Source organism: Oryctolagus cuniculus, chromosome 4, assembly GCF_051225735.1.
Source record: "Oryctolagus cuniculus isolate XC-2025 breed Fujian yellow rabbit chromosome 4, ASM5122573v1, whole genome shotgun sequence".
Lineage (NCBI taxonomy): Eukaryota > Metazoa > Chordata > Mammalia > Lagomorpha > Leporidae > Oryctolagus > Oryctolagus cuniculus.
In genome coordinates this window covers 45,281,053-45,295,182 of record NC_142870.1, presented here as the reverse complement: position 1 = coordinate 45,295,182, position 14,130 = coordinate 45,281,053, and the positions used below count along the sequence as shown (strand labels likewise).

The 14,130-nt window shown below is 35.8% G+C and overlaps 1 protein-coding gene across 1 annotated transcript in view; it reads right to left on the bottom strand.

The window, feature by feature from the left end:
• Positions 1-246: 246 nt before the first annotated feature.
• CHMP2B (charged multivesicular body protein 2B) overlaps positions 247-14,130 on the bottom strand; it is a 32,858-nt gene continuing 18,974 nt past the window's right edge. Inside the window, exons 3-6 of the mRNA XM_008267100.5 lie at positions 11,493-11,687; positions 7,198-7,300; positions 2,134-2,240; positions 247-1,940 (exon numbers count right to left, since the gene is read on the bottom strand). Of these exons, the coding sequence (XP_008265322.1) occupies positions 1,830-1,940; positions 2,134-2,240; positions 7,198-7,300; positions 11,493-11,687 (516 nt within the window). The 3' untranslated portion in view covers positions 247-1,829. The remainder of the gene's footprint in view (positions 1,941-2,133; positions 2,241-7,197; positions 7,301-11,492; positions 11,688-14,130) is intronic.

Genomic DNA, 14,130 nt, shown 5'->3' with positions numbered 1-14,130 from the left:
GGAATCATCAGATGAATTTAATGTAAAACCATTACTTACTTACTCCATTCACAAACATCAGTCTGGTAGCAACTGCTAATTTACAATAATATATTTTTTGTTTGCTTATTGTATGTAACAGAATTATCTAATTTTCCTCTCAAGAAAATAACCTAAATCATTCTTTTGAAAAATTACCAAAATGTATAACTCTAATTTCAGCAGTAGCCAGAAACAGATTAATAAAGGCGAGGGGGGAAAAAAGGATAACAGTAATAAATCTTTATTGGGATTTTTTTAACAAAATAATTTTTAAAATCAAAATCCCCCATATGTAAACAAGAAAGTAAAGTTAGATGGGTATTATTACATATACTCAAGCATCAAAACATGTTCTGGATTAACATTCCATAAGCCAGTAAAATGTTTTGACCCATCTACTATTCAGGGAAACTGTGTAGTACTTAAAATTGCTAATAATCAAACCTAATCTTTGAACATTGCAAAATGGGCTAGATTCAAAATGCACAGCGTAGCTTTTATTCCTCCCACCAATCTATGTGACACGTGAATACTAATCCTAAAATGTACTTTTTCTTCTGTTAACATTAAGCCCAAAATGTACATCACCCCAAATTAACAAGATTACACAAATCTGATCTCATTCAGAGGTTTTTTTTTAGTGAAATGTGTCAGAACTCATATATTACAGCATCATTTCCAAAACTAACCCAATTCAAAATTCTATTTCTAACCTGGTACTCCCATTTTCTCTCATACATACACTAAATATTACAGCAACTTTACCTTAAAAATACAGCTAATACAATAATGCACATTTAGGCAGTAATTTCTGACAAAGTTGTGGTTTATTTACAAAAAAAGGGTAATTTTTATTTTAAAAATTTAAGTCAAGTTATTGTCACAGTAGCAAGTACTTAATAGAGAATAATGGCTTGAATTTAGAGGGATCAATATATACATTAGTATGTTCAAAATTTAATGGACATTAAATTGCAATTCATATGGAGAAAATCTCAGTTCTTGGAAGACAGAACAAAATCTACCATTTTATTACTATAAAGTGTCACTAATTCAGTGTCTTTTTTTTTTTGGCCAATTATATTCAATTCACTTTTGTAAGCTTTACAAAAGAGAGCCTGGATAAGTCTTGTAAGAGGCCTCAATTTTAAAGTGTAGTCTTTTCTGCCAGTTAAAAATTTAAAGATGTGCACAATATGCTTGTGCTATTTAAGGCAGGTGCCAAGCACATCTTGAAATGCAATAAACCTACCAACTACAATGTTCTCCCAAAGGAAAAGAAAAGGAAAGGAAAGCTCGTAACAGTTTTGCTTAAGACAGATGTTTAAATAGCATCCTTCTTTTAGATCCCTTAGAAATAATTTGGCAAATGGACTGCCCATGGTCAAAACACGTAATTGTTTACAAAAGACAAGCAACAGATACAGAATTAACAATAAATTTTTAATAATTTACATGTCTCTTTAAGTTAGTGCTTATTGGCATTTAATGAGTTTTTTTATTCAATGTAAAAAGATTTAGAACAGAACCTGACACTAAATAATGAAGATACTTTCTGTATGCCATGCAGAAAAGAAGCCAACTTTTTCTACATCATCACGCCTAAGTGGCTGTAATTAAAATCCAAAATGTTCCCACTTTGCATCATTGTCATTCTTTGGCAAAAAATTCAATATAGCCATGGTTAGCAAACTGTTCACTCATGGTCTTCATTTTTGGAAAATAAAGTGTTTTGGAAAAGGAATCTGGACTGTGCCTGGTTGATACCTAATACTTTTCCATAAGCAAAAATACTACAATGTTTTTGACTAATCTACTCCTAAAGCTTTCAGTTGCCGTTCAATCTCTTCATCGGAGATTGTAGCCTTTGAAGTAGAGGCAGATGGTAAGCTTCTGGCAGCTGATGGAGCTTTGGCCATCTACATTAAAGAAAGGAAAAGAGAATAAAAAATATTTTATTAATTGTATGAGCCAGAATTAAACCTTTGCAAAAAGCTTTCATTTATTTCTGAATCAAAGATAAAAACATACAAGTAACTGCAAGCACAATTTAAACAAACTAAGGGAAAAAACTAGTCGGGACTATCTCCAACTGAGGAAAGACATTCATACCTTCCCAGAGATTTCAATTCCAATTTCATCAAGAACTTGATTCACAATATCCTGGCTTTCTTCTTCATCATCAGAGCCATCAAAGATGTCATCAAGTGTGTCATTGACTGGGGGGGGGGGTAGAAAAAATCAGTTATTTTCAAACAGATTTCACGTTGGATTTTACATTTTAGAAGGCAGCCCATCTATTTTGTATACATTTTACATATTATAGAAGACAAATGTAGGTTAATCAACAAACTGCAAAAGTCATTTTCAAGTGTCAATGAAGTAAATTAATGAACATATTTTTGAAACACTAAATCTGAAAGAATGTTCATTTCAACACAAATTATCCTATAATAAAACAAATCTACACTCTATCTTTAAAAGATTAAAACTAGGTGATATCCATAGCTACAGGCTTAAGGGTTTTAAATGTGATTTCACCAACTATATCCACTGAGCTGTTAAACCTAACCAAGGGGGCCAGTGCTGTGGCATAGTGAGCTAAGCCTCCGCCTACAGCACCAGCATCCCAAATGGGCATTGGTTCATGTCCCTGCTGCTCCTCGTCTGATCCAGCTCTCTGCAATGGCCTGAGAAAGCAGCGGAAAATGGCCCAAGTGCTTGGGTCCCTGCACCCACATGGGAGACTCCAAAGAAGCTCCTGGGCCCTAGCTCTGGATCATCCCAGTTCCAGCCATTGTGGTCATTTGAGGAGTGAGCCAGCAGACAGAAGACTTTTCTCTCTGTCTCTCCCTCTCTCTGTCTGTATTCTGCCTCTCAAATAAATAAATGAAGACCTTAAATCATTTATACTTCAATAGTAAAGAAAAAAAAAATCTGACTGTGGTAATGGAAAACTAAATGATGAGCCGGCGCCACGGCTCACTAGGCTAATCCTCAGCCTTGCGGCGCTGGCACACTGGGTTCTAGTCCCGGCTCTCTGCTGTGGCCCGGGAGTGCAGTGGAGGATGGCCCTGGTGCTTGGGCCCTGCACCCCATGGGAGACCAGGAGAAGCACCTGGCTCCTGCCTTCGGATCAGCGCAGTGTGCCGGCCACAGTGCGCCGGCCGCGGCAGCTATTGGAGGGTGAACCAATGGCAAAAGGAAGACCTTTCTCTCTGTCTCTCTCTCTCTCTCTCTCAATGTCCACTCTTCCTGTCCAAAACAAAACAAAACAAAACAAAAAACACCTAAATGATCACAAAGCTTCAGAGGGAAGACATCATACCTAAATAGCAGGAAGTAGCAAGTGAAGTAGTCCTGGAAGGATGCATGGGATTTACTCAAAAAGATAGAGGGCCCAGCAGGAGCAAAGACATGGTGAGGCAATAGGGACACATGCAAGGCAGAGCAAATTCTTCTGTTAGGTTATTTAAAGTGCATGAAAGGAAAATGTCTAAGAGGGAAAAAATTAAAGCGACTAGCCCATATTCGTATCTCCCCTGATAACTGGAGGATGACAGACAAGAAACCTAGGCTGATCTCCTTGTAACCATGTTGAAAATGGGGGTCCCGATAACAGGATAATACTTGCTAGGAAAACAGTCCTTGGCTATGCACTCAGTCAGCAGGATGTTTGGTACCCTGATTTCAGTCACTATAGTAACAAACCTACAGTCTATAAGCTAATGAGCCACGACTCCCTGGAAAATGTCACATAAGGTAAGTGACTGGCTGGGGTATACACTGGAGATGTTTCATAACCTAAACATTCCCTTCAACATAAAATGATAGGCAAACCTCATGAGAAACATTATTTTTCTGAGTCAGGATCTTGTGTCTGAGATGGGAAGGAAAAATGTGGAGGATTATTTAGGATATCCAAGTCCTCTCTCTCTGCTTTGTGCTTCTTAATTGCCTATATTCTTCACATTAATAATAAAACTTGATATTAAGATCTTTGATTTGTATAAGCATGACTTGACAGATTTTTCACTTTAGTTCCATAGTATAAAGTGAATCTGGAACAGACTAAACAGCTTATGGATACAAAAATGAACATCATTTCTAAAGAAATAAACTCAAAATAGAATCTGAAATTCCAGTTAGTACCAAAATACCCATATAACTTTAAGGGAATGTCACTTTAAATCGCTGGGGCTCAGTATTTTCAATGGCAAAATAAAGGGACTTAACCAGAAAATTTTTTTTTTTTATTTATGATTTGTAAATTCACTTTGTAGTCAGTAGGAAGCCACAGAAACAATCTATCAACATGTTCAGAGGTAAGCTTTTGGAAAAATAACTTAGCAGAATGCTATTTGGATGGTAAAGTGACATAAGGCAGGTGGGAAATCCATGTTAGAGTTTATAAGTATCTGAATTAGTAAGTGTTATAGTAAAAAAATCAAAGAAGGGGAGAGATGAGAAAGACCAGAAAGTTATAATCACAGATCCACACAGAGAAGATTGCTTTCAGAAAAATATGCAATAAAACTAATCAAAGATATAACAATGTCTCAAAAATCTTGTTTCTAAAACTTGGATATGAATAAAAAAATAAACTGGAGCTACACAGCAAAATATACATTCTAAGCAGGGGCAAGTGTTTGGCCTAGGAGTTAAGATGCTAATATCATCCACTGCAGTACGTTGTATTCACTACCCAGCAGCAGATCCTGACTCCAGCTTCCTGCTGGCCCAAGGAGGCAGTGATGGCTTATGTAATCGGATTCCTTCTATACATATGGAAGAATTGTGTTCCTGGCTGTTGCCTTCCTTCAGTCTCACCTCAGCCTGACCATTGTGGGCAACTGGAGAACAGGCCAGGCAACTGGAGCTCTCTGTCTCTCTCCCTCTGTCTCTCTGCTTCTTGAATAAAGTCAAATAAATAATTATTTTAATAAATTCTAATTGGAAAAAGATATACCTGTTTATACCTTGAATTTATTTTTGGATAAAAATGTGTTAATGTACTTTCCTAGGTTACTGAAAATATGAGTAACCATAAAAAAAAGCTTGCAAAGCAAATGAGAACAATTGTGACAGATGTGATCAATACAGATTGAGGGCTTACTGATTCTTTCCATCAGGGCTTAATGGAAAAATTAATTCCTGTTATCAGACTCACTGATACTTGTGCTATCACTGGAAATCACACAAACATATTAGATACTATGATCATTATATAAATAGCAATTTTCTCAGTCATTAAAAATCTATTGACAATGTTTTGAAGACCTGGAAAAAAATTGTGACTTTCAATGTAGAGGCTTGAAGTAAAATCTACAGAACTATGCAATTTTCAAAGGTAAACATATAGTAAGAAAAACATACTTTGAAATAGAACACCAGAACAATAGTGAGTTCTGTAATCTTGATAATCTAATTTGTAATATTTTTACATTGCATGCCATTAAACTAAAATGCCAACAAATAAGCTTACACAAACTGGCGTATTCCCCCATAGCTGAACAAAACTAGAAAAAAAAATATATATATATTTTGTTTTGACAGGCAGAGTGGACAGTGAGAGGGAGAGACAGAGAGAAAGGTCTTCCTTTTCCATTAGTTCATCCCTCAGTGGCCGCTGCGGCTGGCATGGGAGGCAGGTGCTTCTTCTGGTCTCCTGTGCGGGTGCAGGGCCCAAGCACTTGGGCCATCCTCCACTGCACTCCCAAGCCACAGCAGAGAGCTGGACTGGAAAAGGAGGAACCGGGACAGAACCCGGTGCCCCGACTGGGACTAGAACCTGGGGTGCTGGCACCACAGGCGGAGGATTAGCCTAGTAAACTGCGGTGCTGGCTGAAAATATATTGTCAAAACAACAATGCAAGCTTTTAACATGTAAGCACTGATTCAATTTTGACCAGAGTTTTGCTCTTAGTGAAAAAAACTGGCATAGTCTTTTGGGGAAGAATTTGTATTATGAACCAATAGTCTTATTAAGCTTAAGTAAAAGTCTAAAGAGATTTTAAACATTTAGACAAAGAAAACACATAAGCATATTTTTCCAAAGTATCAAGTACACTGAAAATTTTAAACTAATATTATTGACCAACACAAAGTGCATGATTAATTTAGGTATACTGATGTTACAAGATTTTAAAGCCATTTTTTAAAAAAAAGACTTCAGAGAAGATGCTTGTTATACTATTATATTTTTGAAAAATAGGATAAGATTCATAACTATAGAGGTAGCATTTATGAAAGCACTCTTAAAAAATAATGGAAAAACAAAGTAAATAAATATACATCATCAGAAGTGATGAAATCAGAATAGATCTTTTTATGGGTTCTGTATCTTTGTATTCTCCATATTTCCACCCAAAAATGTAATTATTTCATATTTTTTTAAAGATTTATTTATTTATTTAAAGGTCAGAGCTACACAGAGAGAAAGAGGGCGGCGGGGGGGCCTTCCATCCATTGGTTCACTACCAATTGACCGCAACGACCAGAGCCGCGCCAATCTGAAGCCAGAGCCTCCTCTGGGTCTCCCACGCGGGTGCAGGGGCCCAAGAATTTGGGCCATCCTCCACTGCTTTCTCAGGCCACAGCAGAGAGCTAGATTGGAAATGGAGCAGCCAGGTCTTGAACCGGTGCCCAAATGGGATGCCGGTGCTTCATGCCAGGGCTTTAACCCGCTGAGCCACAGCGCTGGCCCCAATAATTACTTTATATTTAAAAGAACAAAATTAACATTAAATGTATTCTGTTGAGGGGAAAAAAAAAAAAGAGTTCCAATATCTCTATCTTCAGTACAAAATATCTTCTGAAGAAGGAGTCCCTGCTACACTGAAACTATCTAATTTATATTAGGAAGAGCTATTTTATTCACAAGTTGGTTTTGGTACATGAATTTATAAAACTGTGAGGCCAATATCTAACAGAAATATGCCATAATATATATTTTCTTTCTCAGTTAAACAATGATAGAATTTTAAGCCTCACACATTACCAACCTGAAAATGTACTGAGGCTTTGATATAAATGTCTATCCACAAGGTTGCTCATATCATTTGTTGCTTAATCAATTGTGTCTTCATCAATGAGAATACGAGCATGCTAGAAAATCAACTTGGTTAATACAGAGATGAGAAAATTGTGAATTTCATTATGACTTATTAAACTTACTCATTTCTTCAGTCATTTCCATTTTCATGTTTTCCTTCTGGAAATTCTGCATTGTTTGTAATGTCTTTTGTGGATCCATCTTCTTGTTAACTGCCTGCATTGTCTTTAAATATATGAAAAAATTCACATTAGCTGCATAATTATGAAAATTTTACTATGGGGCAAGTTCAAAGGAAACATATCAAATATATACAAGCTTTTAGAAAATACACATCCTGTTACAATCAAATGAAAATTGCTAAGTGTTCTAGAAAAAATGAAATACTCATTTGGAAACCATCTGCTTAACATCTACATAATGAAGAACAATGTGAAAAACCTCATCTGAACAGTAGCACAAAAATCACACAATAGAAAACATCATCAACATAAAATTTATTGCTATTCAAATGGGAAAACTAAATTGACCTGTTATGTGGCAAGTAAATAATATCTAAATTTAAAATAATTTTATATTTAATTTTTAATTTGCATTAAAATTTTTAAACAAAAGAATCAGTGTATATGGCACATATTTATCTGATTTATTAACACATTTTAAACATTATTTAAAATAAAAAGTTTTTCAAAAATACATGAAAAGAACTCTCTCACAGTATATGATTACAACTTATTTTATTTAAAAAAGAATAATGCCATCTACTATGAACATAATTGATTTATATACAAACCATAATATATACATATCGTGTGTATGCATGTATGTATATATTATATAGTTAATTCAGTATATTAAAATACATAGTAAATACTAAAACATGTTGGTTTCAGGTTTCTCAATCTGCATGCATTGGTTTGCTGCAGCCAAGCCAACCTTTCCAGGGACACAACACTCTGCCCATACCACAAAATCTGCCTTTGAAACCTCACATCTATGGAACTATGCTTAACAAGGCTGTCTCATTTTGCATCACTGCCCCCTAGGTGAACTAGTCTTTTATTTCCTTCCATGTGTTATACTCTCTCCTGCAACTGGATCTTTATATATTTTAGTCCCTCACCTAGAATGTTTCCTCTACTTGTTTTCACCATCAATAATGTAGATTTCTACTTACACGTCTCTTTCTTAGGGAAGTAGTTTCTGATACCCTAGATCAGAACAGTCTCATTAAATCTTATTCACTAGACTACTGATGTAACTTATGTTACTTTAATATCCTTGTTATTGGTAATTCTAATAACAATAGTAATCATGATGATAATGATAATAAAAGAGTACCTAATATCCATATAATATCACCGTGTGCCAGGCACTATTCTAAGCACTTTATGTGAAATTATATTATATGATATTGAAACTGGACAAAAACTTTACGTACTAGGTATTACCATTTTCCTTATGTTACAAATGGTAAACAAAGGAATAAAAAGACTGAATAACTTGTTCAAAGTCACACGGCTACTAAATGAAGTGAGATTTGAACCAAAGTAGTCTTGTCCAAGAGTTTATATTCCTAACCACTGCAAAAACTACCTCTCAAATAGCATGTTTCTTAAGTAAACTATAAACTCCATGAAGGTTAAGCCCTTGCCTGGCTTTGCTCTCCATTTCATCTGTATCACTTGTTACAGTTCCTACTAAAGGACCTAAATAAATAGTTGCTGAGATAACATGCTCCCAACCAATTTAAATGAGAATTTCAATGCAGGGCCACAGGAAGCATCTTTCCCTAGCCCTTGACTTTCAGTAAACTGCAAATGAGTAATGTTCTTCAATGCTACGTCTCTGAAAAATTATGTGATCTTCATATGTGATCTTTTCCCCCAATCAGACATATTCAGTTCTATCTGTAAAACCAAAAAAGGAAAACAAAAGTTTTTGGCTTCAACTATGTATTTTTCATTCTAAAATCACTAAAATCCATCATGAGTAATTAACAGAGAAAACAAACTTTTTAATGTTTTTTAAGGTTTATATAATGCGAAAAGAAAGATAAGAAAGACAAAAATACACACAGGCAAGCAGATAGAATTCCCAGCCACTAATTCTCTCCCCAGACTGAACTCAATCCAGGTCTCCCATAGGATTGGTAGGAATCCAACTACTCCACCATCATTTGCTACACTGGCAGGAATCTGGAATTGGGAGCTGGAGCTGGGAATCAAACCTAGATACTCTGATGGGGAGCAAGGTATCTTATTTGGTATCTCAACTGCTAGGCCAAATGCTCATCTCTCTCTCTCTCTCTTTCTCTCTCTCTCTGTCTCTTAATATTGGTTCCTGGGTGGCAGGAACCAATTTTTATGAGCCATCACCATTGTCTCCCAGGTTCCCCACCATCAGGAAGCTTGAGTCAGGAACTGGGGCTGGGTATCAAACCCAGGTATGTTAATTCGATTCATGGATGTCTTACTCAGCATCTTCAACATGAGGCCAAGGACCTATCCCTATTTTATGTATATGACATAATGTGTCACTGTGTTTTCTGTACCTTGTTAAGATGGATGCATTCTACTTTCATATGTCTATAGTACAAAAGTCAATTAGAGTTGATCCTCATTATTTGTGAATTTGCCCACCTGCTAAATTTATTTGCACTCTCAATTCAGTATCTTTAAGGCTTGTCAGTGGACAGGCAAGGAGCAACAAAAATCCAAGTCACCCAACATGCCTGTTTCTAGCTGAGGTCAAACAAGACAACACTCCGCATTTTTATCTCAGCTTTCATATTGTAACCAAGTGTTCTTTTCACGATCTTTCACGATCTATTTAGTGTCACATTTTTCCCCTCACTTTTGTGCTTTTTATTGCTGAGTCTGCTGCTTAAAATGGTTCTCAAGTATAGTTTGCATGTGTCACATGTTATTCCTAAGTGAAAGCCGGCCATGATGTGCCTTATGGAGCAAAGACATGAAGTACGATACGTTTCATTGCGGTTGATATAGTGCTGTTGGTTGTGAGCAAAATGTTAATGAATCAGGAATATATATTAAAAATGTTTTCAAACAGAAAAAAGGTTAGAAATAGGCTGGTTGATGAAAATGAGACCAAAGGCTCATAGGAACATAACTGTATTACCTCTAGAAGCAATGGTTCAATAATCAGAATTTCAGGGTTTGTAACTTCACAGAACATAACTACCATGAAAACAAGAATCAAATACATACAAAATTTATCCTATAAAGCCTGTATTTTCCTCTACAGTTTTTCCTATTGTTTTTAATTTCCATAATCCCCCTTCCATACATCTAACACCTAGTAATATTTTTAAGACTTTGGTCTTCTGCAAAGTCTTTTGAATTATTGGATTCAAAGATCTGTGAGCTCAATGAAGTTTAGCCCAGACTGATGTACAATGGGGTAGTTTCCTACTCTGGTATATCTTAAGCTCCACCCAAATGAACTGTAATATCTATAAAACAATGCCTTTGTCTTAAATCTCTTTGGATTATTCATAGTATTTTATATACAATAAATCACTCATTATGTATTAAATGTTCAAAATGTTTAAAAGACTCAGTCTTTAAATACAATAATTATATGAAAATTACACATAAGTACAGTAAGTTAAACATAAGTTCCTGAGAAAACATTAACTGATAAATCCTTTTGACCATATGCCTGTGTCCTGACACATTCATAAAAATGATCGAAAGTGGGGGCTGGCATTGTGGCATAGTGGGTAAAGCTGCTGTCTGAAATGCTGGCATCCCATGTGGGCACCAGTTCAAGTCCTGGTTGCTCCCATTTCCTACTCAGTTCCCTGCTAATGTGCCTGGGAAAACAGCAAAGAATGGCCCAAGTACTTGGACCTGAGCCACCCACATGAAAGACCCGGAAGAAGCTTTTGGCTCCTTGCTTCAGACCAACCCAACTTTGGTTGTTGAAGCCATTTGGATAGAAGCCAGAGGATGGAAGCATGCGCTCGCTCGCTCTCTCTCTCTCTCTCTCTCTCTGTAACTCTGCCTTTCAAATAAATAAATCTTTAAAAAAATGAATCAAGAAGAAATTATTACTGGAACAAAATTAGAACTTACAAATTAATCAAAGAAGCAGCTCAACAATCTTCTGACAATTTAAGGGAATAATACAAATCCTGTTCAAATCAATTTAGTAAAAACTTAAAAGCTGTATGTGACTTTGGGAAACAGAATTTCCAAAACCAAGAAATTTTACATTAAATCTTCAAAAAAATCAAAAATTATTTGAATTATCTAGTACTATAACTATTATACTAAAAATTATACAGATTCTGAACCACACTTAGGAGGTATTTTTAAATCTGATTCAAATATAGATATTTAAGTATCTTAGATAAAATCATAAATTTATGAATACAAAGGCCGCCACTTACTTTTGCTGTGGTAGACATCGCACCAGCCATCTTCATCTGAGAATTCATCACTTTTGTTTGTGTGGACATAGAAGTGACTTTTGAACTTACAGCAAAAGTTCTTGTTTTCTGTTTCCGTAGATGTACAAGCTGTTTGGCTAAAACCCTACAAGCATCTTTATTACCGATCTTGGCCATTTTCTTAATTTCTAATTCCTAAAAAGAGAAAATAGAAATAAGAGAGTAAAATCACTGATGACTACTCCTCAAGAGTTTACAGATGAATAGATCTAACATCCATAATAGGCTCTTTCTCCCTGACCGCAAAGAGTAATTTGAGAAGACAATTTATTATATTTCGGAGAAAACTACTATCTTTATGCCCAATATAAACCAAGTCTAAAAGACAGTACTCCTATAAAATCCAGAAGAAAGTTAAAATAAAAATTCATTCAAAAGTAAGTAGTGAAAAAAGAAACAAAGAGTTGGTAGTACAAGGCAAAAAAAGGTAGAAGATTTAAAGCTAATATAGATAATTACATCAAATGAAATGGTTCATCTTCTAACTCCATTAAAAGCAAACTTTCAGATCAGATATGAAAGAATGCCCGGTTATGTACTACCTCAACAAATCGACTTTCAGTATTATAAACAAAGCTAGGTAAAAGAATGGAAAGTATTATTATATAAATGTTAACCAAAAGCTGCAAATCTGGAGTGGCTATATTAATATAAAGTCAAATGAACTTGAGAATAAGAAATATTATCAGAAATAAAAAAGGACATTTCACAACAATAAAGGAATCACTATATAATGAAATCAGGACAATCCTCAATGTGTGTGTATGCACCTAGTAACAATGTTCAAATGAGATACAAAGAAAGCAAAGGAAGGGAACTAAATAAATAAGAAAGCTGGAAGTTAGGAAAGGAAAACTAGTACAAAAAACTAAAAACTGAACATTTTCTCCTTAAGGTCAGTAAATGATAGGTATTTGCTATCATCACTTCTAGTCAATATTGTTCAGGAATTTCTAGGCAATGTAAAAAAAGTAAGAAAAATAAATTTTTCTTAAAGATAGACTCATTTATTTGAAAGACACAGTGAGAGAGAGAAGAAGAGAAACAGACAGAGAGATGTTTCATAATGTTGATTAACTCCTCAAGTGTCCACAGCAGCCAGGTCTGGGCCACGCTGAAGCCAGGAGCCTAGAACTCCACACAGATCTCCCGTGAGGGTGGCAGGGACCCAAGTACTGGGGCCATCATCTGCTGCCTCCCCAAGCTCGTCAGCAAAAAGCTGGATCGGAAGAGGAGTAGTCAGGTCTCAAATCAGCACTCTACATGGCACGCAAGCATACCAAGAATGGGTTTAACCCACTACACCAAAATGTGTATCCCAAAGAAATTTTTCAAGATTGGAAAGGAAGATACTAAGATTTATTTACTCATGATGACATGATCATCTATGTAGAAATCTCACAGAATCCACAAAAAAAGCTACAGGAATAAATGAGTTCAGGAAGGTTACAAAATTAAAGATGAAAATACAAAAAAGTAATACCTCTCTATACAAGCGCAAAAAAAATCAAAATCACTCTTAAAATACCATTTATCATCAAAAAATATAAAATGTGTAGGAATGAATCTGATAAAAGAAGTGTAAGACCTGTGTAGTTATAAGTACAAAGAACTGCTGAGAAAAACTAAAGACAATCTAAATAAACGGAGAGATAGAAAGTGTTTATGGATTTGAAGACATAATACTAATCTCCCAATTAGAACCTGACCTTTTTATTAGAAACTGACAATTTATTCAAAGGGAACAGAAAACATCTATAGCCAAGCTAATTATGAAAAAGGTAGTACAAAGTCAAAGCATTAATATTACCTAACTTGAAGACTTACTTTAAAACTATAATAAACAGCTTGATGTTGGCTTAAGAACAAACAAGTCAGTGGAAGAGCACATAGTCGGCCAGCGCCACGGCTCACTAGGCTAATCCTCTGCCTGTGGCACCAGCACTCCGGGTTCTAGTCCCGGTTGGGACGCCGGATTCTGTTCCAGTTGCCACTCTTCCAGTCCAGCTCTCTTCAGTGGCTCGGGAGGGCAGTGGAGGATGGCCCAAGTGCTTGGGCCCTGCACCCGCATGGGAGACCAGGAGGAAGCACCTGGCTCCTGGCTTTGGCTCGGTGCAGCACGTTGGCTGTAGAGGCCAGTTTGGGGGTGAAACAACGGAAGGAATACCTTTCTCTCTGTCTCTCTTTCTCACTGTCTAACTCTGCCTGTCAAAGAAAAAAACACACACACACACACACACACACATAGTCCAGAATGAAAAAACTGACTTTTCTCAAAGACAACAAGGGAAAGGTGTGAGCAACAAATTTTGTTGGCACTACTAAATTTCCTTATGTAAAAAGTGAACTTCTAACTTCTTAACTTACACCATACTGAAACTTAATTCAATGTGGTTTAGTTTTACAAGTAAGAACTAAAACTTTAATACTTCTAAGGGGCAAAAAAAAATAAGAGAAAGCACTAGTCACTTCAGATTAGACAGATTTCTTTACAGAAGAAAAGAATACTATATTGTATCATAAAAACAAAGAAAAACCTTTTGTTCCTCAAAAGACACTTAAGAAAATGAAAGACAAG